Below are 27,616 nucleotides of genomic sequence, written 5' to 3'. Positions count from 1 at the left end.
GCAATTTTTTGTTTTTCAACAGGTATAAAGATTAAATAATGTGTACAAACTGCATCGAATTGCATATCAAAGATAAAAAATATTATATAAATTGCCATAGATATTATGATATAAATTATCATAAGTTGGTGTTAACTGGCTTGAATTGGTTACAAAAATCATTCTATATAAAAATTCTAATTCTACATTTCTCGAATTACTCGCGCAGTTGATAAATCTTGGTTTTATTTAAAGCATGTTTATTTTTCTAATCTTTAAACATTGATGTTACCGACTTACAAAAAAGAGAATGCAGATGACCATTGGTTAACGCTGAATTTGCGCTAACTTAGAACATTTCTTAGTATTAATTTGCCTTTTATCAATATGTTTCAGTAGTAGTTTTCAACCTCTTTCTCTCTTATGAACAACTTTTCGGTTGGTAAGTAGACTTAATTTTGCTGTATCTATCTTTATGCTAAGGCGAGGTTTGGAAAAAAAAACTTCAATGCACCATCGTGTCTATAAAATTGTTACGACTGCTGTGATTTTAGTTGATTTATGTTAAGTAAAGCAATTTAAAATAAGATTAACTATAAAAATAAATATTTAAAAACATACTAGACTGATCAAGAAATTATGACCCACCCAAGATGGCCTAGAATGATAGCCTTTAATCATTCAGTTGGTGATATTGATCAAATAACCCTGTTGTTTGTTTTCATTAAGTTGTGTTTAATGTATCATTTTAAGTTTATATATAGTATCAATGCATTTAAATATTTCAAGGAACACTGGCCTATGATTTTGACCAAGATGGTGCCGGTCAAATTATTTAAAAAATGACAAATGTTTTAATAATAAAGAAGATTTTAATAAAAAAAGATAATTTAAACCTAAAACAATATGTATATTACCGCAGAGTCGATTTAGGAATTGGCCTGTCACAGTTTTATAATTGTATATAAACTGATTGCACGATATGTGAAAATGGCTATATGAAGACCTGCTCAGCGGCAAGAGCATCACAGAATGGGGCCACCACGGCTCGAGTCCCAAAGTAGAAAATGAGACCAAAGGTGATGGAAATCGGAAGAGCCGGTAATGCTTTCTTTGTCAACGACAGCAACAGCAATGTTATGCACAAGCCCTGGAGAAAAGAACAACATAATTAAAATAAATAGCTTCGTATAATCATGCGTTGTGGTAGGTTTTACTATTCCTAATATAATAAATTAATATAATACACTTACAATTAAAATAGCTACAAAACAGGCGAGAGTCGTGTTCCAATCGCCATAGGATGATGCCTTCCCGACAAGTACACTGTAGAAAATGAAATCGCCTAATCCCAACTTTACACCCCCTGGAAATGTGGAAGATTCATATATCAGTTATACACAAAACGAACTAATACAGTTGAACTTCCATATTGCAATTGGTAAAGCACAACAAAAAAGACAGAATATATATTTTTATTTATGACAGAACATACTGTATTATAAATTGGAAATACACTCATATTTAGTATTTATATACTAGAAAAATCTTCTAATTGCAAACATAGTTTAAACATGGTAAATATTTTCACGAATGCATATGGCGCAAGATCCATCTTGTCTATCTTTTGGTATTGTTTATGGCGTTTCCTGCTATATGGAAGTTTATATGTATAATGAACAAAACATGGATTTTTTTTATTTTTATAATTAGAAATCATGGAAATGTAGCTCTATTGTAGGATGTTCGAGATATGGAATGATCACATTTCGAACTTCACGCACTGCTCTCTCATTTACACACTCAACAGTCGTACAAATATTATAAAGTCAGAGTCAAGCAATAACAGTAGAGTCGAGCCATTTCCAGAAAATGCATGGTTCCGTGCGAATAGCGATTCCAAACTAGACCATACGGAGGTGAACTGTTGTTATAAAGACTCACGGTCTTCCTCCTGCGTCTGCGGGGGCACAGCGGGCTGCTGGGTGGCGATGGGCACGGCGCGGGTGCGGGCGCTTCCCGACCCGCTCTGATCCACACGCATGTCGCGACGCCGCTGTTCCGCACGCTCCACCGACTGCTCCGCCCAGTTGTTGCCAAACCCTGCGTCATTGGAGTCTGAAACCAATCCGCAAATACAAACACCACATACTAAAGCATATTCCAACTTTATTTTGTTTAACACATTGTTGTTAACACGGTTCTTTCATCAACTTCGACCTTAATTAGTATACTACTTAGGGTCATATACTAATCACAAGTATCCGCAAACCCAATTTCGATTTGTACAATATTTTTTTCACCTCTCTCGCGCTCTACCAAAAGTAAGTAAATAGAATGCTTATAAGCGTCTCCCACATTCTATCAACAGTATGTAAAAGATGCTTTTTTAGCGTTTCCCGAAAACAATGTGTTACATAATAAGATCTTCAATTGAATTTTTATTTCAGAATATATATCAAAGATTATTATACAAGCATTGAAAAGGTTTATATGCTCTTATTACAACATAACTGATCCAACAGTTTTTATGTAAAAATTCCTTTTATCAGTTGTAAATCACCGATGGAGGACCAATCATGCACATGACCACTAATGTGGAAAATGGATTACACAATACCGCATAGTCGGCAATGAAGATGTTTATTTTTTTATTTAATATGGTTACAAAACTTTTTTTTATAAGTTTAACGGATGTAATTAGGCTTAATATCATTAAAATACCAACATCGGAGTTGGTTTTATTTACTATTAGAAAAACCTCAATATAAATTTCTATAAATAAATAAATAAACACATAAATAAGTAATTAATGTTCAATACAAATTTTGCCTATATGCAAATTGACTATTGACAACAGCAATCTCAAAATAATGACAACACATTACAACATGAACAAAAGTAATGGTACAAGTAACAATTTGGTATTTCTATAATGATTATATATGTAGAAATAGGAATTTAAAGCAACTATGCATTGAAGCCAGGCAAATGAGAAATGCAGAAATGACCTTACTGTTTTGTAAAAAATTGACCAACAAACAGAAAAAACACATCGACAAGTGGATTATTATTTCAGTTAGACATGTGAAAAATAGCAACCCCATGAATAAGTTGACTATCTCACATTTCAGCGGAAGAAAAAACTTATTTTGATTTTATAATTTAGCAACAGACTCTTGGATATCCACAATGATATGATTTTTTTTGTTTGTGTTTGCATATCCAAAAAATGAGTTTTGTTTTGTTCAAATTAACACAAACAGATATATTTTTATAAGACATTGATAAACAGGTCCATGCAACACCAGATGAATTTATGCCTGATGTATTTGTAAAGCACCCCAGGGAAAGTCAATAAAATCGATAGTGTTAACTGATGTGACCAATGATCATTTACGGAGGCAATTGAATCGATTACCACTTGTGACTCCTCGTTGATGATGAATAATGAGGACATTGAATAGCATAAACATTGAAAATTTTATAGATCATTCCCGGGATACTTTATACAGATAGAAGTAAAATGTTTATGTCCACTAACCCTTTAGCCACACAGCGCCAATCATGCAAACATATATTTTTTTATAACTTTTATTTAATTAACACAAAATATCTATAAAATATTTATTTATTTTTAAGTATATAATGAATATAAAAATATATCATCCCCATAAGGCAAGTCACAACTAAAACAAATGCTTGTGTAATCATTACTCATTGAACACGGCATGAAACATCAAAGCCCAAAATATGAACAGAATAAACTATAAAACGGTGAGTGGTTATATACTAATTTTATTAACATTTTTGTAAAAAAAAAAAATAAGTAAAAATGACTAACCACAAAGTAAATGCTTTAAATATTAATAATATTGAGAATAATATAAATTGGATCTAGTAAAAACATAAATATCTTGTTTCAGTGTTTGCGCCTTTTTGTCTGAGATAGATCACCGCAGCATATGTTAGTTGGTGATTTTTAACCGACCAAGGATGATATTATAAAAGCACATGTCTTTATGACTCCAACCTCCACCCATTTTACTAATGAAATTGGAGAAAGCGCAAAATAGAGAATAAATGTTCCTGTATATGTATGTTGATTCCATTCCATCACTAAACAAGCATCTCAAGCCTTAATCACTTAAAATGTATGACAACATACAAAAAACTCAAATTACAATCTTTAAAAAAATCTAAATAGACATGGAAAAAATAGTGGATTCTAGATTCACAATTCTGAAATAATCTATAATTATATATTATAACTCTAATATAATTACAGTTATCCCTCAGGATTTGTGTGAGGTTGCATTCTTTGAAAAAAATTACAAAAATATAAATAATCTCAGCAAACGAGTCACCCATGTACAAACACGGAATGCGTAGATTTGTGTATATTTTAATTTTAAAAAAATACACAGTATTACTGAACAAACTGTTTTTATATCATCATGTATGTTTGCAAAATATTTAGTATTGATAATATAATAAAATGACCATGTACTTCAATTCAAGAGGCAAGTCACACTAATAACACCACCTCAAACGCAAAAATGATTCCATCCATTAGAATATCCAAATTCTAAAGAAAAATATATCAGAAATGGGTTTAATTTGATGATAGAAAGTTACAATCATATATATCATATCATATCCGCCTCCGTAGTGTAATGGTCGGCACGCTCGGCTACCATTCTGGAGGCTGCGGGTTCGATTCCCAGGGGGGATGTCAAATAAATATAAATGATTTTTTCACTCTAATATTTATTTATTCAATATAACCCTGGACTCGTACCTGAGGCAGAGGGCTGATCACCTCTCCTTCGTGTGTTAACGATCAAGATAACACTGCGTTTATATGATGCAGTGCCCTGTGCACCATTGGTGTGCGGATAAGGGTTGATATCATATAATGTCACTGTACTGGGTGGAAGTTTGCGCATGATGGGTGCCGTGAGGCGGGTAGCAAGCGTGATAGTGAAGGAGGAAGGCGTACCGGTGGGCGCATGCGAGCGTAGGCGGGCTAGAGGGATATCCTCGTGGCGGGGGCGGGGGTGGGGGGGATACAGAGGGGGGTCCCTACCTTCCGACTGTGGAGACTGCGGGGCTGCCATGTAGCTGTACATGAATGTAGCTGAAACAAAGTACAGAGTCATTTTAACCCAATATTACGCCGTTATTTAGGGGAGTGTTCCGAAAACTTTTTCTATTCAAGGTACACCTACTAAACTAAGAAATTTAGAGCAATTGTGTTATTTTCACAAAACTAGACTTTTTTCTGCGGAACACCAACTAATCACCACGGTACACCAGTGTGCTGCGGCACACACTTTGCGGAACAATGATTTAGGGCATGATCTTATTTATGGCATATTACAATTGGCATTATATTTACAAACATTTCCAGTCTGTAAGATTACAATTTTTGAATTAGAGATACAATTTTCAAAAGATTAAATTTTTATAATTAAAATATAACATTGTTTTAAAATCACTATAAATATTTAGAAGCGGTTAGCTTCGAAACCGGTAGAGATTATAATTTATAATGAAATATAATATAAGTTATAATAAAATATTTATAGTGATTTGAAATCAAAGTTATATTTTAATTTTAAAATGGAATATCACAAAGTTATTGCTTCTTAAATAAATTATAGATAAAAAAAAATATTTTCGTTACTCCATAAATAATACCAACCTTTCTAAAAATAACATTGTAAATACCAGTTTATTTGTGTATTTGGTTTAGTAAATCTACTTAAAATAAATATATGCATAATCTGGAAAAAAAATACATCGCGGAGGGGTCCAAGGACACTGCGATTGTTCTAAAGAGTACGATATTTTGCAGATAGTAAGTATGTATTTGTATTAATTTTAAGTAGATTTACTAGTACAGTCTTTGCTTAAATGACATTAATCATATTTTAATATTGTTTACAAACAATATCTGTAAAAAATATGATTTTTATCATAAGTAGAGAATGGAGATTATTTAAACTTCAAAACATTAATTTGATGATTTTTTTACTATGTAGGTTTTTAATATGATGCATAGGGCACTGTATACCAATAATATTATAAAGTCTGGGTCATAAATTATGTGACAAGATACAAGATGAATAGTTTTACAGTTCAAGCCAGAATATAATATTAAAAATTATAATGGAAAAATACTCAATTTTAATGTTGCTTGAGCTGGGAATTGAACCGGAGGAATTTGCATGGTTGCCAAACATGCTACATAATCGAGTTGAAAAGTTATCTCCAATAAACATAAAATATAAAAAACGCTTCAACATTCTTCAGTAAATTATTTAGCAACATGCTTCAACATGAAATCAGTGCATTGTCAATGAGTCAAAATTAGAAGAAAAAAAATATTGATGAATGTTACAGTAAAGTAAATCTTACAAGAATAAATAAGTGCCGGGAATAAGGGTTCATTTCTTGACTGGGCCGTCTCTACCAGTATTCTTAGTGGGCCATTTGGAGTCAGGACTGCGACCAAATCTGAAAATTTAATTTTTGATTAAATTCTTATATGATAAGTTTTGTTCAATAACATTAAATTTAGTAAAATTTAGCACATATATATTTTTTATAATTGTAAATTTTGTACCAATTTAAAGGCTGACAAGAAATACAGCAAACTTTGATCTAACGCCACTTGGATTTCTTTTTTTATAACAGGAAATTCGATATGTAGTTGTTTTATTGATTTCAATTTGTCTTGCATTTGGCAATTTAACAGGATCAATTATCATTTCTGTAACATTTTCGGCAACAAATACTTCACAATATTGTTTTTTAGCAACATAAAAATAAATTTGAAAAAACAGTCGACGAAACTTGACGTTTAATCATTAAAAACATTGGTGTTGCAAGTAAAATAAATAAATTCCAAAAAAAAACAACTTGTTAAAATATGCGGTTTTATTCCCCAATTAAATGATTGAATTACTCTCACCCCAGATGGAAATGACAGCGAGCACCACCCACGTGGTCCACTCAGGTAGGTACTTGATGAAGACCAGAGCCATGAGGGCAGCCACGAAGATCAGGTAGGCTTGCTGCAGGTGCAGGGGGCCCTTCCAGTGGATGCAAAGCATTCCCATCACGCCAAAGTTCCACATCCCGAGGGCGAGCGTGAAGTAGTCCATCGGGATATTGTAGGATTTTAAAACCACTCTAAAAATATTATTAAAATATTACTGTTGACCGCCTCCGTAGTGGTCAGCATGCTCGGGTGATTTTTTTACTCTAATATTTATTCAATATTACCCTGGATTGGTATCTGAAGCGGAGGGCTGATCACCTTTCCTTCATGTTAATGATCAAAATAAAACTGCATTTGTATGATGCAGTGCCTTATGCACCATTGGAGTGCGGATAAGGTTTTGAATGAAAGTAGCAAACTGACACTTTTAAACGCAACGGACCTACGGATTCGTGGTTTTGTGTATGAAGCACAACACAATTTGAGAAAATGTCAATAACCTGTTGTTCAAATGTATCCATTACATGTTCAGAAATAGAATTCAAATATACAATTCTCCTTGGCCTTGTTTTTTTTATTATTAATTAGATTAGGTCAATGGTATACTTACTCTAAATACAGGTAGGAAAATATGAAAAGCAACATCAGGGATGAAACTATGAGCCATCCATGTATCACTTTGTAGCAACTGTATTTGTATAGCATTATTAACAATATCGTCATGACAATCACAAGAGCCAAGAGGATTAAAGAATTAGCTATAGCGTTCCAAGCTTTAGTACCAGTATCCGAACTTTCTTCGTGGAAGGGAGTATACAGTCTGAAATAAAATATAAAACAGTTAAAAATACTAACCTCATAAAAAAACACAGACATCAGACACTGGATTATTCACCCTACGGATGAAATGTCAATATTATAGGACCCTCAAATTGGGATGAAATTGGAGTATGCTATATCGCTCACTCCTTTCAACAATGTCATATATCAAAAACCACAAATTTTCAGTTGTGCATGTTTTCGGAATGCCCGGAAAATGTATTATATCCCAGCAAAAGGAGCATATTTTTAACTTAATATTTACCTAATACAGGGCAGAAAGTGTTGCTTGCATTTTGAAGAAAAGGTATTGTTTAATTATTATTTTTTAAATATACTAAATATTTTTCAAATGTAGAAAAAACATTCAGGCTTTACCTAAAAAGATCCGTTGCACAGTAAAAAGTTCAATAAGTGGCTTGATATTTATTTTCAATACATTTTATTATATTTTTAAACTTTAAAAACGATCTCCTGAAAAATCAAGTTTTTTGATATATGACATTGTTGGAACGAGTGAGCGATATATGTTCACAAATTTCTCAACTTATGGCGCCACAATCAGCTATAATTTCAAATCTATTGAATAACTACTTATGAAAAAAATCTAAGATATATGTACAAATTTAAAAATAAATGCAGTATAGATGTTCAATAATGGGCATAATGGTGAATGTTATACAAGTGTCATTTCATTTAAGCCAGCCAGATGCCAGTAGGCCCTAGGGTGCCCAGATTTTCATATAAAAACAATAGATATTTTATCTCAAGTTGAGATACCTATAATAAAAATTAAATGTTTATAAATCATTTTAATAATGTTTTCTAACATTTAATTTCTCTGCCTGCGTAGAGTAGTGCTTAAATGGTCAGATGGAGTGTCCCTTACAGACAAAATAAAAAATTCACGCATTTATGAAACCCTAGGTATAACAGACATCAATAGTAAGGTAGAGAAAAGGCAATTGAGATGGTATGAGATGGTATGGGCATAAAGGACGCAGTTATGTATACGGGGTTATTATATTATGTATACGGGGTATTACATTACTGTAATACAAAATAATAACAAGTGAAAATCAAATAAAATAACTACCTCCGGACTTTATTTTAAAAATAGAATAAGCCAAACACTTAAAAAAATATAAAGTTGGTGTGGTAAAAAGTACTTACAAATACACATCTTTGGTAGTATAAAAAGTAATTGAACTAATTGTGGCAACCACCACCAACATACAGAGGGAAACAGGAACAAAGAGTTTGATGACATGTTTAGCACCATATTTAAGTTCTGCTTCGTGTTCTTCGTATGTCACTTCCCTTTGGGAGTTTTCTGGTTGTTCTACCCAGTCGCCTGAAGGTCTGGCAATTGTCACGTCCGGTACTGCTGCATTATCAGACTAAAAGAAGAGAAAATCCATCAACATCGTTAAAATAAAAGCAATATTATGCAACCTGTATAGCGAACCAATAATCAAAAGATCAAAAACTGATGTTTTGCATTTTTAAAGTGAAAAAAAGGGGTTATTTGTATTCTCACCCCATAAGAATTTGTCGGGGCTTCGGGACGTAGGCGGTGTTTTCTAGGATTCCTTTCGGCGACTGCCCTGTCCGGCCGCGTTTCATCCACATGACCATCCATCAGTGCAGTGGATTCCGTAGCAGTTTCTGAATCACTATTATCACCCGACATTCATTCATAAAAAATTGTCCAAACTAACAGCTATAAAATTGCCGACATGACTAATCATCCAATCTGTCAAGATCCGTCATTTTCTAGCTGCCACAGACTAACTAATGTTTCTAGCTTCATTTTTAAAATAAATGAATTTATGGCTATAAACCAACTGTCACTTGTTATTTTATAAAGTACTTACTTTTCATTTTAAATAATTTTCAATGACGAAATCTATGTCATGTCATTTTGAAATGACAGTAATTTCTGGTATATAATCATCGGTCGGTATCATGTCTCGCCGGATTATCGAATTTTATAAATATTGAGCTTATCAATTTAAAACCTTCAAAAGTTTTGTAGCTTTAGTGTATTGCCGTTATTTATAAGTCAAAACCCACCTTTGTGGGGTGGCATAAACTTTAAATATTTTTGAAATAAGAATATTATGGTTATGCTTAAAACATTTTCTAAACTATCGTGTTCCTTGCATAAAGTTTCCAAGCAAGTGTATTCGTTCGTTAGTAATTTTTGTACCAAATTCAAAGTATCTTCGTCAAAACAATTTAATTTCTTCATACTGACTTTCACGTGTTTACTCTCTTTTTCAGAAAACATACACTTCATTGAAATCTAAATACACCAGGTCAAGAATGGACTTAGATTTGAAATGTAGGGAAAATCCTATCGTTTTAAAAATCGATAGTCCCGAATTCAAATCAATATTCTCTCAAGAAGTATGTGATCTAAAGAAGCTTTTTGACAAATATAATTATGAAATAAGAATTGCTGGAGGAGCAGTAAGGTAATATAGAAATTGTGATATTGATTCTATTATAAATCGCTCAATATACAAGTTGACATTTTGTTTAACACCAGTCAACCATCTTGGCGGCAATTGAAATATCTCAGTGATATTTTTCTATCTCATTTATTTATTTGGAGATTTCAGTAAGAATAGTAGTATGATTTCACACAACTATAGTTCTTATAGTCTTAACTATAACTGGTGTGGTTTTGAAAACCCTTATATTTAAAATATGAACAATATCTAGAGTGACTTTTTTGTATTACCACCACATTTTACTTTCATTAACCTTCCAGCGGACGCGTTGAGAAATTTCCCTTGAGCGCCCGCGTGTCATAAATTTTATGTCATCAAGTTTTCTGTATGGTAATTGGGTTTTCTTTATATGAATGTTATGAAATTGCTATTTAGCTTTAATCAGTCTTGATAAAGAAGCGGTTAGCTTTGAAACCGGTAGACATTATAATTAAGTTATAATAAAATATTTATAGTGATTTTAAAACAAAGTAACATTTTAACTATAAAAATTCTTCCACTGTTTTCTCCTCTCTTCTGTTACTCTAACATGTTTTCCTGTTAAAAAACGCCTAAAATAAAGAAAAAATATATTTAACTATAAAGGAAATGATTTAAATGAAAAATAAATAGGAAAATTAGTTTATTTCCATATACAGTGAAACCTCTGTTAGTGATCTATTGTTTTTAAAGGGACCTATCAAAATAAACTATGATTGCGGGAAAAAAATGAATGCGGAATTAAGAGGTCAATACGCAAGTAGATACAACCGAGTAAAGATACCGTCCTCCCAATCTGCATAACCATTCGTAGGCTAAAATTCTAAGAAGAATACATGTTTCAGATGCAAATGAATTTATTTAAATAAAAATACAAATCTGAATAGTATTTAAAAAAATACTTATTACCAAAATTTTGATAAATAAAAAAGTTTATTGATCAAAATTTGTTCAAAATTGAAAAGAATGTAAAAAAAACAGACAAAATGTATCAAATATGCAGCTTAATTCGAACGATAAATGCGGTAATGGTGATAGAGAAACTATCGATGCGGTTTAGTTTAGTATGAAATTAATTTGGGATAAAAGAAATAAACGACATATCTGGGAAAATGATTATTCGAGGAACGATAGATAGAGGTTTCACTGTACTTACACTTTAAGGACCAATTTTTTAAATTTAAGCTCAAAGAAAATCTCCAAATTTCAATGAAAAACAAAAACTTCTTAGCACACTAGGTACGCCTGTAGTTTAGAGAGACACTTACCCTCGAATAGCTCGGAGCTTGATGCTTGCAATAAAGTAGTAAGGGTGGAGGAAGTGATAAGGTGCATTTGTCATAAATTTTATGACATTGCGCTTGCTGGAAGGTTAACCATAGTTGTGTGTTTCAAACCAATGTGTTACCACAACATTTCACTTTGATTAACCATAATCATATGCTTTAAATGAACATGTTACCGCCCTAAGGTCTATATGGGTATACAAATCCACACAAATCTACACGCCTGATTGGGTTAGTCCATTATTTTTTTATCTCACGAGCAATGCCTATGGACCCTCATACTACAGTTTTTAATAGATTAAAAAAAAAAAAACATTAATTTTGAATATGCTATAGAGACAGAAACATGGAAATAAGGCACCCACAGTTCTCTCCACATTTGTCATCCGAATATATTTTTTGTCCCTTGTGATTTTGCTTCACATTTTTATTAATTACCATACTTCATAGATAAAGCTCAATGGTATAATTGAATGTTTCTTTTTACAATCTTTTATTAGGGATCTTTTATTGGGCAAGCAACCTAAAGATTTAGATTTTGCCACAACTGCCACACCACAAGAAATGAAAGAGATATTCACCAAAGAAGAGATTAGGATGATAAATTCAAATGGAGAAAAACATGGAACTATAACTCCACGGATAAACGACAAAGAAAACTTTGAGGTGACTACTTTGAGGATTGATATGCTGACCGATGGACGACATGCAGAAGTTGTATTCACAACCGACTGGAAATTAGATGCCAACAGGAGAGACTTGACAATTAACTCCATGTTTCTAGGTAAACATTTTACACGGTGCTTTCTATATTGAATACAACATATGACCTCAGTTTTACAACATTGTGTTACCTGTTATCGATAAATAGGCTTACCTAAAAGTCATTTTATCCTGGTTTGGCAGATAATACAAAAAATTAACAATACAGACTCCTGCGCAGTGTTGCAACATTTGAAAGATAATCTAGATACTACCGACTTCTTACTTTTCTTACTTGCCATCAAGGAAATGGCATTTGATTGCCCTTTTAAAATAAATAAAATTTTACTGTAATTAAAAAAATATTTCTCGGTTACAGCTGGCAGATTTTAAGTTTATAAAAAAGTTGTAAACTTAAAATCTGCCAATTTTAAAGTGATGTTTGTTTTAGGGTTTGATGGATCTGTTTATGATTACTTTTTTGGCTACGAGGATCTGCTTGCAAAAAGAATTGTATTCGTTGGGGATGCTGATGTAAGAATAAAAGAAGATTTCTTGAGAATTCTGAGATACTTCAGGTAAATATGTAAAGTCTCTCCACAAGTAAAGTTGACAGCCTGAAAACCAGAAAAAGTCAAGTGGCAATAATAATAAAAATGGAACATTAAAACCGCAGAGAATAATAATAATAATAAATTTGGATAATTTATATAGCGCCATTTTTGTAAAATACTACCTAAAGGGCACATGGAATGTCAACAATTTTTAAACTGACAGATAATAAAATCTCAAAATTTCCATAATGCAACTTTCACAATCCTTATATGTTTTTCAGCCCATTAATTATATTAAATTAGGTTAAGTTATTCTTGCTGAATTCAATTTATTTTTGAAATCATCGATAGTTAACAGTAGTCATTGACAATTATGTTTATTGACCATCCTCCCATATCAAAAAGAATATTTCTTCAAATAAAAATTTATTGGCTGTCATCGATGCCTTATTTGACTACTTATTACCAAGTATTATTTTTCAAGTTTTCTGTATTGTTTTGTACCTTAGAGCTTAGTTTGAATGCAGGTTTTATGGAAGAATAGCGGAGAAACCAGATAATCACGATGACACCACTCTTCAAGTAATCAGTCAGAATGTATCTGGGCTCGAGAGAATCTCCGGAGAGAGGATCTGGACTGAACTTAAGAAGACTCTGGAAGGAAATTTCGCCGGAGATATTCTGAAAACAATGTTGCACGTCGGAACCGGAAAATACATGGGTTATTTTTAGATCTTACATACACATTTTCATAACTGTCCTCAAAATTTGACATTCTAAAAAAAAGTACAAAGAAAATAGATAAGGCTTGTACTCCCTGTATCCTACCCTCATCAAGTTATAACTCATTTATCCAGTAAATTAATGTCTTCCTGTGTGCTCAAAACCAATTTAAACGCAGCTGACTTTTGTAACTCTAAATAATCTTTCGAATATGTAGTAATAAGTATTTTTTTCAATAACTTATAATTCTTGCACTTTCCCCATGCTTTTGTAAATATTGGAATCGTCACTTTTACATATGGTTTTGTTAGTAGTGCAAATAATTGATATCAATTTTTTTAAATTCCTAACTGATGTGAGATGAAAATATATCTTTTTACTCGCTGAAAATGTCCAAAACATGTGATATCTATGCTTAAAAATTCTGTTTTTTTTGTTGTTGTTGGTATGATGATAAATTTATAACGAGTAATATAACAGGGTTTTTCGTTATTTCAAAAATAATTAACAACTTTAATAGCGTGGACCTAATAGTCAACTGCTTTTTTTAATTTGATTTTTTTATTTTATTATTTAGGACTTCAAGTAGATCCCAACACATCAGAGTTAGATCGAGTTTGGGAGATCGGCAAGAAAGTTAAACTGCATCCAATGACTCTTCTCAGTTCCCTGCTCCGTACAATAGATGATGTAAATGAACTGTATAGTAGATTGAAGACTTCAGCGTATGATAGAGATCTAGCCTACTTCATTGTAGATCACAGGGAGAACAAAGTCTCTTCTTCTAAACCTTTGTTGTAAGTGTTTGGTAAAATAATTGATTTTTCATATTAAATTATTTGATTAAATCATTATTTATGTCAACTTCTGCAAAAATAGTCTTTAATTTTAGCTTTGGTTGGATGAAAGAAATTTAGTTTTTTTTTAATGTTTTAAAGGTCCCAATTATTTATGTATTAATCCTTACAGGCTATATCAAAAAATGCTGCTTAATACAAACCTCAAGCCAAATATCGCAAGAGAATATATCATTGAAGTCTTAAAATACACTGACCAACTCCAACTTTTGAAAGAATTTGAGAAATGGGTTGTTCCACCATTTTGTATAAACGGAAAAATTTTGACACAAAATGGAGTTACCGTTAAACAACTATTTGGAGACATATTGAAGCGGCTTAAGGAATATTGGGCCGACCACGATTTCAATGTCCCGCAAGATGATTTAGAGAAATTAATTCCGGTTATGTATGCTTTAGCCGTGAAAGAAAAGCAACAAAGAAAAAAATAGTTTTTTTTTATCACTTGTTATATATTTGTCCTTGTTGATATTAATATTGTTGTATAAAAAAGTGCATATAAAGGATTTGAGTATATAATTATATTTATTTTAACTTTTCTGGGAGTATGAACGTAAATGAATGTCGGTGCAAATTTCCCTTAAAGGAGTATCGACGTTAATGAATGTCGAAGTCCATCCGTCAGTTGGTATGATATAACTTGTATAGCAATGACATCTGTGGATATTTGTGTGTAATTTTGTTACAATTCAAAAATATTTCCGAGAGGTATTTAAAAAAAAAAAAAATTTTAACATAATTTCTATCTTAATACATCTTCTATCTACGTACATCGATTTATTGAAAAAAAAAATTATGTAAAAAGAACCCACTCCCCGGAGAAAGTCGGACATCAATTTTTGTACTCCCGCAGAGGTTAATATGTATATACATATTTATATAAGAATAAAAGAACTTAATAACTTTTTCCACTTTTATTTTAATTTACCAGTGATCAAACAGAAATACATATATATGTTTATTTTTGTAATACATAAAAAATATTAATTTGAAGTCAAACTTATTTGTTTAATTTAATTTAGACTTTTTTTAAAGAAAAAAAATTGTTCTTATGATATACACCAAAATTAATTTTAATTCATTAACTATTTTCAAATATGCCTAAATGGCTTGTGTTATCTGCTTCATGCTTTTAAAAAAATAAACAAAACATTAAAAAGTAATCATTATAATCATGAGTAACATACCATTTTCTGGTAAAAAGTCACTAAACAAATGCTGCCATACTTTTCTTAGCTCCTAATACAAAACTCCATTACCTATGACATCAATATTGTTGGGTTTTTCTAATTGTTTAGATCTGTTTATGTGGACAGTAAAACAATATTATCGTGATTGTGAATTGGTGAATTGAATTTGTTTGATTGGTGTATAAATAAAAGTATATAGTAATTGAGAAGTATGAATTTATATTTTACGAATTAATTAAATTTACAGTGAAAAAATGCATTAAAATGTTGCATTTTTTTAAGTAAATACATCTCATTATTCTATCACAGGTCAATTTTAGGCATTTTCTTTAGGCCTAACAACAGCAACATAAGAATATTTTATCCTTTAAAATATAAAGCAAAAAAATTACATTTTCAGCGACATTCATCGTGTTCTTATAATTAATAAAAAGTGTTATTGAAGGTAAGAATATATTTAGATCTGATCGGATGCAGATGGCATAAGTAAAGAAGCTCTGGGTGAAGGATACCATTGCTATATGGTGAAGGAAACGGATATAGTAGGTACTCGTGATCAAGAAGTGAAAGAAAGGAAAAAATATTCATAAATATAAAAAAATATGATCATTTATAGTATATTTACTTTGTAAGTACATATTTGATATACATTTGTAATTGCTTTTGATCTTTTTCCGGCCCGGAAACACAAAAAGGGTAATTCTGACACTTGTATAATTTTGTAATTTACAACTGCATTACAAGATAAAGATAATCACTGGATATAAATTATTATAATATTTCAAACTTAATACTGATTGACGGCGAAGCCAACAAAAATTATGTAATTTAAAGCTGATTTTAATTCAAATTCAAAGAGAATTATTTCTTCGACTTCTTTTTTTGTTCTGAAGAATCTTCATCTGAAGTGATTTCTTCAGACATTGGTTCATCCGATAATTTCTCTGAAGTTTCATCTTCAGATTTGCCAGATATTTCATCGGAGAGTTCTTCATCTTCATCTCCGTCACTCACCTTTGATAATATCTGAAAAAGAAGTTCATATGGAAATAATGTTATTCTTATTTGAAAATGAAACTATTATATTTGGACCCCACACTATGGAGGACGGATTTACCTGTTTTAAAAGTCTAGAAGCCATTTCTTCATCTGACATATTCTCTGTTGAAATGGAAGGAATATTTGAAGCATTAGCGGGAATTCCTTTCAAAGCATTAATCCTTTCTTGTATTTCTGTTTCAATGTTACTTTTTCCTCCCTCTATGTTACATTCCTCCATGTACTGGTTTAGTAAATCGTCACACTTCTGTTGGTCAGTCCTCATGTCTACAGCAGGAATGTTAGACTATAATAAAAATAAAATAAGACTATAATAATATAATAATTTTTTAACATATTCACAGTTTTGACTGATCAGCAGTGAAATTCATGTGTCATGTGTTTATGAAATAAAAGTTACAGGCATCAGCCAAACAAAACTGTATGAAAAAGGAGGTAACAACCAGTGTAAAACTCATTACAAATTATATGCTCGGCAATGATATTGCGTCCCTTTTAAAATGCATCTAGGTAAAATTCCCAGTGTGTGAGTGAAATACATAAAAAGATAAAAATGTGTCCATATAGGAAATTTGTGAAATATGTGTTCCCAAATTTGTTTATTAAAAACTACTTACACTTTTGTGAAACAAAGATAATGTTTTACACTCAATATTTGTTAGGGTGATGCCCCATTAGTGCGATGCGCTGCATTGTGTCGTCGCAGCGTCCACACTATAACCTTTATGCCTTCTTAATTCCATTCCTAGATCCAAAAATCTGGAGCTTTTGAGCTCCAGATTCTGATCACCTTGCAATCACATGATTAATAATCAAATTAACACCGCGTCGACCCTATGCAGTGGCACTGCAACGACGCAACACAGCACATCGCACTAATGGGGCCTCACCCTTAATGATGTATTTGGTAATTTAATATTGACATTCAAGCTTATTTGGTATTTTATGTATGACGAAATATGTTTCTCTAAAAGCAAAGAGGTTATCATGAAATCCCCATAAAAAGAGAAAACCTGGAGAAAAAATCAAAGACGAAAGCAAGTTTTTTTTTTTTTTTTTCTTCTCCCTCCCACATTTTTTTTTTTTTTGCACCCTGCTTATATATGCAAGGTCATGTTACGGGTACGGGATTTTTGCACTTTTGCTTTAGTGCTTTCGGGTATGCATTATATGGGAGAGAAAAAGAGGTTAGAGCAGCGTTCAGCCGCTTCACTCCACTGCATTGAGCTCCGTAAGTATTATCCGGCTCCGACGTTTATCCTCCTTCATTGTAGTTTTTCATCTCCACAACTAAACTTTCCAGGTAGTCCAAGTATAATTTGGAGACGACTCCGCTTTTTAGCATCTCCTGCGGGTTCAGGGAGTCGATGTTGTGAGCATCACACTCCATTTGGAGAATCCACCTGTTTCGCTCAAACATTGGGCAAGATCTCAGTACGTGTTCCAAAGACTGAGCAGTGGTGCCATCACATGGGCAGCATGGATCAGGACGAAGGCCGAAACGGTTTAAGTAGACTCTAAAGGCTCCATGTCCTGTCAGCATTTGTGTGAGAAAATATTTTCTCCCGTGTTTGTCTAGAATAGAAATAGCATCTTGCACATTTTCAAAAAAAAGTCTTGTGGTCTTTCCACTTTCAGATGCTTTATATATTTTGTTCCATTCCTTTAAGGATTCTTGGTGGTACAAACGTTTCACGTAGCTCAGTGGAATCATTGAGTAAGTTGGCGCCGAGTTTTTGGTGGTTGCGCGTTTTGCAAGCTCATCCGCACGTTCATTGCCTTTAAGTCCTACGTGCGCCCTCACCCACATCAGGTGTATTGGAGAGTTAGCACAACGCAGTAGCTCGTGTACGAAAGCAAGTTATGATTGTGGAAAACATAACCGCAAGACCACTCTCAAAAGTGAACAACTGCGAAAAATAATTAATATCTTAGCTTACTTTTGAAGCGAGTTCAACAGGTTCCCCTCGAAGTTTAGCCAAGCGCTCCTTGATCTCATTATCAGAGGGAATAGGACCTTTCTTTCGGTCCTCGCGAAGTTTCTCCAAACGTTCTGCAATCTGATAGTCTTCTTGGGATAGGCCTCTCTTCAAACGTTGCAGTCTGTCGTTTGTTTGGTATACGGTTATTGGAGGCCTAGATGGGTTATCCAAACTCTCCAACCGTCTGGAATTTAAATTTAATCAAAATCCATAATAAAGAAGTCAAGACATTTTTTTTTTGAAATTTAAAAATGCGTGTTGTATTGGCAATCAATATTATTAATTTTTTTAAATTTATATGTAATATTGTTCGAAATGTTTTGCCCAATAAGCACGAAGAATATATAATAATTTTACCTCATAAACAGTTCTATTTCGGGATTGTTGGAATATTTGGGGAGATTTTTTTTCATAGGAGAGGAGGGAATTTCGTATCTAGATTAAGAATTAAATTATTTGATTACATTAATTAAATTATTTATTTATGCAATCTTTATACATACAAATGGAAAACATTTTTACAGGTAAGAAAGCGTTGTATATTAAGAACAGGTGAATTTTGAATTCTCTGCAAAATATTAAATTATTTTCTTGAAAACATGTTAATTTGTATATCCTAACTTTGATAATTTGAGATTCACACAAATTCTTTAACATAATAGAATTTTAACAAAATAGATGGTACAAAAGCACTTAACGCCCCAGCTATACATTCGCTTACTTGTAAAAACTAGTTAACAAACCAAAAAGCACGGCTCACATAAACATTGCACTACTAAAAGTTTGTGCAGTTTCACTTGGATAGTGTTCAAGCTACACTACAAACTCAAAAATATTTAAAGGAAGAGGATGACATATTAAGTGTAAAAATTAGTTACATAAGTAATTATTAAAAATAATTTAGTGAATAATTTGAGGTATTATTTTTTTTATTTATTTATTTATTTATTTTCATAATACATAGATACATTCAATAAACACATTCATTTCATATACACATTTATTATACGTATTACGGCTCTTTAGGCATGGCCTGTGTTGAGCCGAATACTAACATGGTAATACAAAATTTATATACACCGCAGGACAAAAAAATTTACGAGTTTACTTGCTACCGCACGCCTTGACTTTACTGAACTCTTTTTCTAAGAAATCCTTTATCGATACCTCTTTCTTTTGTTCAATAAATTAAAAACGCTTTGTGTCACCTTTCTACAATATTTACATTTTAAAATGTCTCAACAATTTTGTTTTACCCGCGTTTGAGGGAACATAACACAACAATCATGGAAAGTGCAAAGCAAATGTCGATAGGGATAAAATCCAAAATAATCACACTGTCGCAACAAAACATATCTAATTGTAAAATATCTCGTCGAGTTGGGTATTCAGAAGGCGCAGTGAGGTTTTTATTTAAAAAATTCCAACAAACTGAATCCATAGAACGGAAAAAAGGAAGCGGATGGGGGCGCGCGACATCTGCCCGAGATGATCGCTTAATAAAAAAAATTGTTATGCGCGATCGATTTTTAACGGCACTTAAAATACACGCAGAGGTGCAGTCTACTAGCTAATCAACATTTTCAGTAAAAACAGTGTTCAGGCGGCAGTTGGAGCATGGTTTCCAAGCACGAAGTCCCGCAAAGAAACCATTACTGACGAACAAAATGCAGAAGGCTAGACTGGATTGGGCGAAGGAGCACCAGAATTGGACCTTGGAGGATTGGCAAAATGTTATTTTCTCCGATGAATTAAAATTCAACCTTTTTGGTCCAGACGGCATAAAGATAGTTCGACGAAAACTTGGGGAAAAATACCATCCGTCGTGCGTCCCTCGAACCGTTAAACATTCACCCTACGTCATGATTTGGGGGTGCATGACAGCGTACGGTTTGGGACCTCTAAATTTTATACAGGGTACGATGAATGCCATCCAGTACAAAAAAGTGCTGAAAAACCATCTTATTCCAACAATCGAGGACATTACGCAGTATACCGCGGACCCGATTTTTCAGGACGATTTGGCGCCGCGCCATAGAGCCCGCACTGTGAGTACAAATATTTATTTTTTAATGCACTTTGTAGACCACTTGATAAATAATTTATTGTTTTTCTTACAGATCATTGAATACAAGGATAAAATTGGCTTAAAATCGTTGACGTGGCCCGGGAATAGTCCTGATTTGAACCCGATAGAAAATTTATGGGCGATTATGAAAAAAAAAGTTGGGAAAAAAAAATAAAAAAACATTGAGGAATTAAAAAAAAACTTGATTCAAGTTTAGGAAGAAGAAATAACATCAGAAATTTAAGATTCGCTTTACGCTTCGTTAAATAATAGAATTTTACATGTTATAAAAAATAAAGGTGAATTCACTAAGTATTAAATATTTTTAAATGTTATAAAAATGTTTAAATGTAAAATACCTTAATTTAAAATAAAGCGATTAGAACCTTCTTCTTAAATATGAATAAAAAAATTACATGTCTTTTATTACTCCATCACAAACACTCGACCATAAATGAACCGTTATGGGTCTCTAAGGTTCGGATAATCTGATACCTGGTATATAATGGCAATTTCTAAGTACAATTCATGAGTAAGATCTTTCATTTTAACCTTGAAGTAACGAGTAGTCATCACATATGTTAAACAATACAAAAAAAACTAATTAAATATCAAGAATAATTCATTATGTGTCAATTTTAGTTTTTTTGAGGACTCGTAAATTTTTTTGTCCAGGGGTGTATATATTTTTTTTTTAATTTTAAATATATAAGTATATATATATATTTTTTTTTAATGATTAGATTATAAACATAACATACAGGAGATACAAAAATAATTTATAGTTTAAGGTTTTTCAATGTGATAATTACACCTGGACTTTAATTAATTCACTTTCTACCTTGTCCCTTCCAATGTTAAGTAACCACCGACGGACACTGTTCTTAAAGACCTGATCACTCCTGGAAATCTTAATGGAGTGATCAGGTCTTTAAGAACAGTGTCCGTCGATGGTTACTTAACATTGGAAGGGACAAGGTAGAACAGTGTTAGGTATAAATAGAAACTATAAAATTAAGGTTTCACACAATAATGATGGGTAAAGTTTTTATCATTTATGATATGTATTATCATTTTATCAAAAGGTGCTTAAAATGATAATTGAAATTGGAAATTATTAAACACAACCAAAAAATTTACCTGAGGTATGCTTTGGGAGGCTCAATAACCGAAGGTCCGGGAATATTTCCTTTTTCATCAGCCATTTTACATTTATTGCAAACCTAAAATTATTCAATAAAAAATATAAAAAATTCTATAGCATAATGCATCGTTACTACTTCTAAAGGTGGGGTCTGACCGGAGTCATTTCGTCATAATGTAACACGTTACGATGTGAGCATTAGTATAGTCAGAACAACGAGCTAAGCTGCTCGCCGCTCGTTCCAAGTACTCCATCCGAAGTCGGATACTCGCCGCGAATGTTACGTTACGACGAAATGCTCCGGTCGGTCCCCACCTCAACCTCTACCCACACCCAATAATATAGGGCACCGAAACGTCAGTGTTATCTTAATTGTTAATTATGAGATGGCAATATGATTAGTACAGTACAGGTGATGTTAAATAAATAAATATTATTAATAATAATGTGAGTAAAACTCTCTTTTATTTACAAAGTTCATAAACTTTTTGAAGAAAAAATTTAAATGATATTATAAAATTTGTACTACATAAGAGATTAGGGAACCCGGTGCATGTACGTAGGGCGATTGTCTCCCAATAAAGGAACCTTTTCCGCTATGAAGACAATACCTACAGGCATCGGGTTTTGAATATGTAGGATAAATTATTTGTAAATATTATTGATGTGATCGGTTCGGTGAAGCCGTACCAACTACGACCTACAGCCGGAGGGAGAGCGAGCCGCTAGAGTAGAAGCTTATTATAAAAGTGTATAAATGTATGGAGAAAAACATACAATTAAATGGCAATGAATGTTTCCTTATTATATCCATGCTCGTAATAACCGAGTTCGACTGTATAAAGTATATTATGTTTTTAGCACAATTTTTTTATGTATGGATAATTTATAAAGTTATACATGCACAAAACCTTTACCTTCATTTCATATGTTTTTTTTTAAACTATATGTAAGCGTTTCATTCTTAAAGTTTTTGGTTTATTTAGCCTTTGAAATAAACGGAGAATGTGACGCGAGTGATAATGGATTTTTATAACATATACAAACCTTCGTCTTCTTGTTGATTTTTTTCACAAAAATGGAGTGTTCAAGGCATTTGCTGCAGTACGCAAATCCACAACTAGGACATCCATGCTGAAAAAATAATACAAAAACATTTTAACTTCAAGCAAATTGCGCATTGATAGCGTATAAAAACTAAGCATAACAACGTACTTCGCTTTTAAAAATTGAAAATTGTTTGCCGCACCCGTTGCAAGACATTAATATTATTCTGCAGATGTTTTTTTTTAAATATATGGTTAATGATAAAGCAGATAAAGTTTTGTATATTTTTTACCACTTTCTATAATTTTCCCCACTTGTTTTCGTTGTGACAGATAAATGACAGATGACATCAGAAACAACTACTGAACGCTAAAAGATGACATCATCCAAATGTCATAGATAAATACAAACCAACATGTTTAAAAATAAAAATAAGTCCGATTACCTACCTATTGTGCTTTGCTCCGGACTTAATTGGAAAACGCTTTTGTGCATATTATAGGATTCAATAAATAAACTCCATCAAAATATTGTGCATAATTTTTTTATCATAAATTTGTCTGGTGTTTATTTATAAGTTTGCTTGCCTTTTAAATTTATGAAAAAATATTTTGCCTATCAGGGATAACTAGGTAAAAATTTCTAGCTGACCAATTTGTATTCTACAATACATACATACTAGTACTGTCGCTACCATCATGGCGTTTCCTTGAAGGAGGTAAGCAGAGAGGATGGAACGCCACACTCCTCTGTCCTGACAAAAACTCTTAGCTTCCTGAACATCCATACATTTAGTTATACATGCCCTCCGATTACATAAACCTTTGACACCACTAGTTTTTAGGTTCTGATTGATTTGGTCGTGCCACATCTTTTTCGACCATCGTCATGTGTTTCTGAAAATATTTCTTAGTCATTATCTCGTTATCCATTCGCTCTACATATCATACCATCTTACAGAACTTTTCTCAATCTTTTCAATCATCCTTAGTTCAGCCTTACATTTCCTTTCAAATATCTTCCTTTTAAATTCTGTCATATAACAATTTTCCACTCATTCATCTGAGGAAATGCATTTCAACAGTGTTCACTATTATTTCATTCTTCCTTTGCCAGTTCCACGTTTAGCTTTTATATATCAGTATCAGTATGAGTACTCACTTGTGAACCGCTAGTTTGGCTTACACGGAGACATTTTTATTTAAAATCACTCTTTTCAAAGCACCATTTATAAGGAATAACCCTTCTCTTAATATCTTTATCCATTTTTCCAATCTTTTAGAACATGCTTTCTAGATATAAAAATTCTTGCACTTGTTCCAGATTCATTGTCCACGATATCATTCATTCTTATATACAATATCTTGCATTCTGTTACATCTTCCTCTTTTTCAAATACCATGACCTTTAACTTACTTTCAATCACGGCCAGCTCCTTTTCCATACATACATCAAACATTCTTGAAACTGTTTGTTGAAAATCCTCCACGCTGCTTGCTAGCAGTACAGTGTCATCCGCATACAGCAAGCAACCAGAAATATTTATCATTCCCGCCCCGATTTCCATATTTTCAATCTCTTTCATACAATGGTCCAAACACAGGTTTAACAACCATGATAACTTTACACAACCCTGTTTTACGCCTTTTGATATCGCATACTACGATGTAATGCCCCCATCAACACGTACACTAGCTGTGCTGCCCTCATGGCGGGAAGCGCAACTGCTTATATTAATTTATGGTTTACTCCGTATTTTCCTAGCACGCTCCATAGTTTCATCTTATCAATCTTATCAAATCTTATCATACATGTTTTGATGTTTTGCAGATCTACATGCACAGCACAGTTTCAGTTTTTTAGCCAAAAATTTCTCCGTCAGCATTCATAATGCGAAAATTTGGTCTGTACAGCCTTGTCCAACCATAAAAGCACCTTGCACATCTCAAATCCGTTCTTTTGTCACCATTCTAACTCTTTCAATTATAATCTTGCTATAAAGTTTATCGACAAAGCTTAACAAACTTATTGCCTTATAGTTCCCACACCCAGCGCGAGACTTCTTCTCTTAAATGGAGGCACGATTACTGCCCGTCTCCGATCCAGGGGTGTGTATCCCTCCTTTAAACATAGGTTAAATACCATGTGCATCCATGTGAGAATGGTCTATCCACCAGATTTTACAAACTCTATAATACAATATTTCGTACTCATTTTAAAGGATTTATTATTTCTAACATACTTATCTCACATACCCTCACATATATTTCCCTCTATTGGTACCTCGGTGGAGACATTACCATTAAAGTTTTTGTACAGAATATAACTTTATATTTCTTTTACATAATTTATATATTATTTTGAATGTTTGTACAATAAACTTTCTCTTTGATAAATCATATTACATGCTATCCTGAACTATTACTGAATCATAAGACTTTTCTTTAATATATTTTACGATCAAGTTAGTGCTGCATTAGGTGCAGAGAAGGGTTATAATAATTATTACGCAAAAATAAATAAAACAAAATGGAAAATTTCATCAATTTTATTCCTTGTAAAAAACGTACATATTTATAAAAATGAAAAAAAAAACATACACAAAACGCCAAGAGATATAATAAGACTTACAGATAATTGGCAAAAACAAATGAGAATAATATTGAAGTAATGATGATGATCAATTATTTAGGCATCATATGTTAAGTCAATGCTATACCTACAGAAACATCTAATTTTATGAAGAATTTATGAAGTAAGACATCAATTTAACAATATTATTATTTACCTAACTTTTTTTTTAAATTATCTACTGTTCTATCGCTTCAATAAGCAAAAGTTCACAAATGACAACAACAACAAAAAACTTCTTTCATTTTAATTTTGAAAATGTGGTAACCCTTGTATATCTTAAATTTAAAATACCAATAAACAAATTGACACCTGATAATTCATTCTGACAAAACACAAATATAATTTTAATATAATACAAATTCGAGCTGTATAATTATGAACCATATTAAATTAGTAAAACATTAGTAAAATCTCGAATAAAATAATAATAACATAACAAGATTAATTATAATGAACAATGGTAAATGCAGGTAACTAAATACAATGGCAACACTAAGGAGCTATTTGCACATCCTAAATAATAAATACCAATAAAAACTAATGAGAAAATGTCAGACTTTCTATGGCTTTTATTTGATATAGAAGGCACTGTGATAAATACGATCTATATAATTATTATAATAATACTTCAAACAAAATATTACTAGCAACAATTTCGTGTAGCATAATAAAATTCAACTGAGGTTCAAAAGAATCTGTGAATTTATATTCTCCATCCGAGCCAAAGTCACAATTGCATGTTTACCAAAATTAACTTTATTTTTATCACCTACTGTAGATATTTAAAAGATCCTTTATTCCGCTAGTTAAATTACTAACTAAAGGCAAAATGTCTTATTCCATTACAGTAAGACCCTGAAGGCATCATCGTTCTAAGGTTTTTAAAAGATTTTTTCAAAAACATTGAACATATATTGTTACATATACATAATATGTAAATATAATTTATTATTTTATTTAAAAAAAACATTGTTGATTTCTACTCACTGTATCCTAACCTCATCCAGTTAAAATCATCATGTTGTCTAGTAAATTACTGGCGCACATCTATGCATCGAAAACCCCATTTCTATTGTCATTGCCATAAACACAAGATTTCCAATAATAATTTGTATTCGCACCTACAATATTTTATAAATTGTCTTTGGTGTATTCGTTTTTCATTTGTTTGATTCAAGATTAATGTCACTTCACACATTTAACTAGACTTTTATTACAGTTGTCAAAATTAGGGTTTTGATTTACTGAATAGTAAAAAAAATGTTTTAATCGTTATAACTATTTTGATAGTAAAATAATAATTTATTTACTTCTATTTATGAATCATGTTTTGACTCCTGACCAACACTTGTTGAAAAAAAAAACTTGCTTCACCCAATACATTGAACATTAACAGGCACCACACATCACATATGATGATGATAACAGCTCTACAACTGACTATATAATGATACGACGTGGACGGGTTTGAAAGGATTTTATTATTATAAAACATATCATTGAATGTAATTTAGGAACACAAGCACACAGCAATTTGTTATCGCTAAATGCAAAACAAATACACCAAAAACTATTCACTGACGCATTAAAATAAACTGATGAACTAACTTAGACATTATATGTGACTCCATTAATTCATTTAAAAAATAAATTTGTAAAAAGGTATGTAATTGATGTGTAATTATTAATTTGAAGACCTTTTATGTCATGGAATAATTTTAGGCAAAAATCTTTGATCTGTTTTTTATGCAAATAAAGGTTTTTGGTTCGGATATGGAGATATAATACTGTAGGAGATCATCATGTAAAATTATACAAGTTCAAAATAAATATAAATTTAGAAAAAATATGTATAAAAAGGTGTATTGAAATTTTTTTTAAATATACTAAACTGTGGCATTCAAATTGTAATTGTACATAATACATATTTGTATTGCATAAAAAAAATATATAATACTAGATGGTAACTATTAACTTGACCGCTAATATAACCGTAATCATATAAAGAAATAAATTTTATTAGCTATGTTTCACGTAAGTGTAAATGTAAATGTATAAAGAAAAA

The 27,616-nt window shown here is 32.0% G+C and overlaps 3 protein-coding genes across 5 annotated transcripts; 1 reads left to right on the top strand and 2 right to left on the bottom strand.

The window, feature by feature from the left end:
* Window positions 1-693: 693 nt before the first annotated feature.
* On the bottom strand, window positions 694-9,552 carry Psn (presenilin). Of its 2 annotated transcripts, none has more exons than XM_088262999.1 (9): window positions 9,348-9,552; window positions 8,981-9,207; window positions 7,599-7,808; window positions 6,959-7,179; window positions 6,403-6,501; window positions 4,982-5,119; window positions 1,924-2,097; window positions 1,233-1,345; window positions 694-1,129 (listed from the first exon to the last, which is right to left on the bottom strand). In XM_088262999.1, exons 1-9 carry the CDS (start codon window positions 9,498-9,500, stop codon window positions 974-976), a joined length of 1,491 nt encoding a protein of 496 aa, XP_088119125.1. In that variant the 5' UTR covers window positions 9,501-9,552; the 3' UTR covers window positions 694-973. The 2 variants fall into 2 exon arrangements, with proteins under 2 accessions (XP_088119125.1, XP_088119126.1); XM_088263000.1 differs by having other exon boundaries at window positions 5,069-5,119.
* Window positions 9,553-9,741: 189 nt separating this feature from the next.
* Window positions 9,742-15,331, top strand: LOC148307674 (CCA tRNA nucleotidyltransferase 1, mitochondrial). The gene is made up of 7 exons (XM_088263001.1): window positions 9,742-10,002; window positions 10,094-10,287; window positions 12,092-12,375; window positions 12,745-12,871; window positions 13,375-13,568; window positions 14,148-14,367; window positions 14,540-15,331. Exons 1-7 carry the CDS (start codon window positions 9,931-9,933, stop codon window positions 14,856-14,858), a joined length of 1,410 nt encoding a protein of 469 aa, XP_088119127.1. The 5' UTR covers window positions 9,742-9,930; the 3' UTR covers window positions 14,859-15,331.
* Window positions 15,332-16,218: 887 nt separating this feature from the next.
* LOC148307673 (uncharacterized) lies at window positions 16,219-23,288 on the bottom strand. 2 transcript variants are annotated; one of them, XM_088263002.1, is made up of 6 exons: window positions 23,086-23,288; window positions 22,918-23,004; window positions 21,867-21,949; window positions 18,617-18,842; window positions 16,735-16,962; window positions 16,219-16,643 (listed from the first exon to the last, which is right to left on the bottom strand). In XM_088263002.1, the coding sequence occupies exons 1-6, from the start codon at window positions 23,131-23,133 to the stop codon at window positions 16,479-16,481; spliced, it is 837 nt and encodes a 278-aa protein (XP_088119128.1). In that variant the 5' UTR covers window positions 23,134-23,288; the 3' UTR covers window positions 16,219-16,478. The 2 variants fall into 2 exon arrangements, with proteins under 2 accessions (XP_088119128.1, XP_088119129.1); XM_088263003.1 differs by having other exon boundaries at window positions 23,210-23,288.
* Window positions 23,289-27,616: the final 4,328 nt, after the last annotated feature.

This window comes from Brachycentrus maculatus, unplaced genomic scaffold (genome assembly GCF_059751285.1).
Source record: "Brachycentrus maculatus isolate JH-2025_06_01 unplaced genomic scaffold, ASM5975128v1 h1tg000195l, whole genome shotgun sequence".
Lineage (NCBI taxonomy): Eukaryota > Metazoa > Arthropoda > Insecta > Trichoptera > Brachycentridae > Brachycentrus > Brachycentrus maculatus.
Note: the sequence above shows the minus strand (reverse complement) of the source record. Positions and strands in the feature narration are given on the sequence as shown.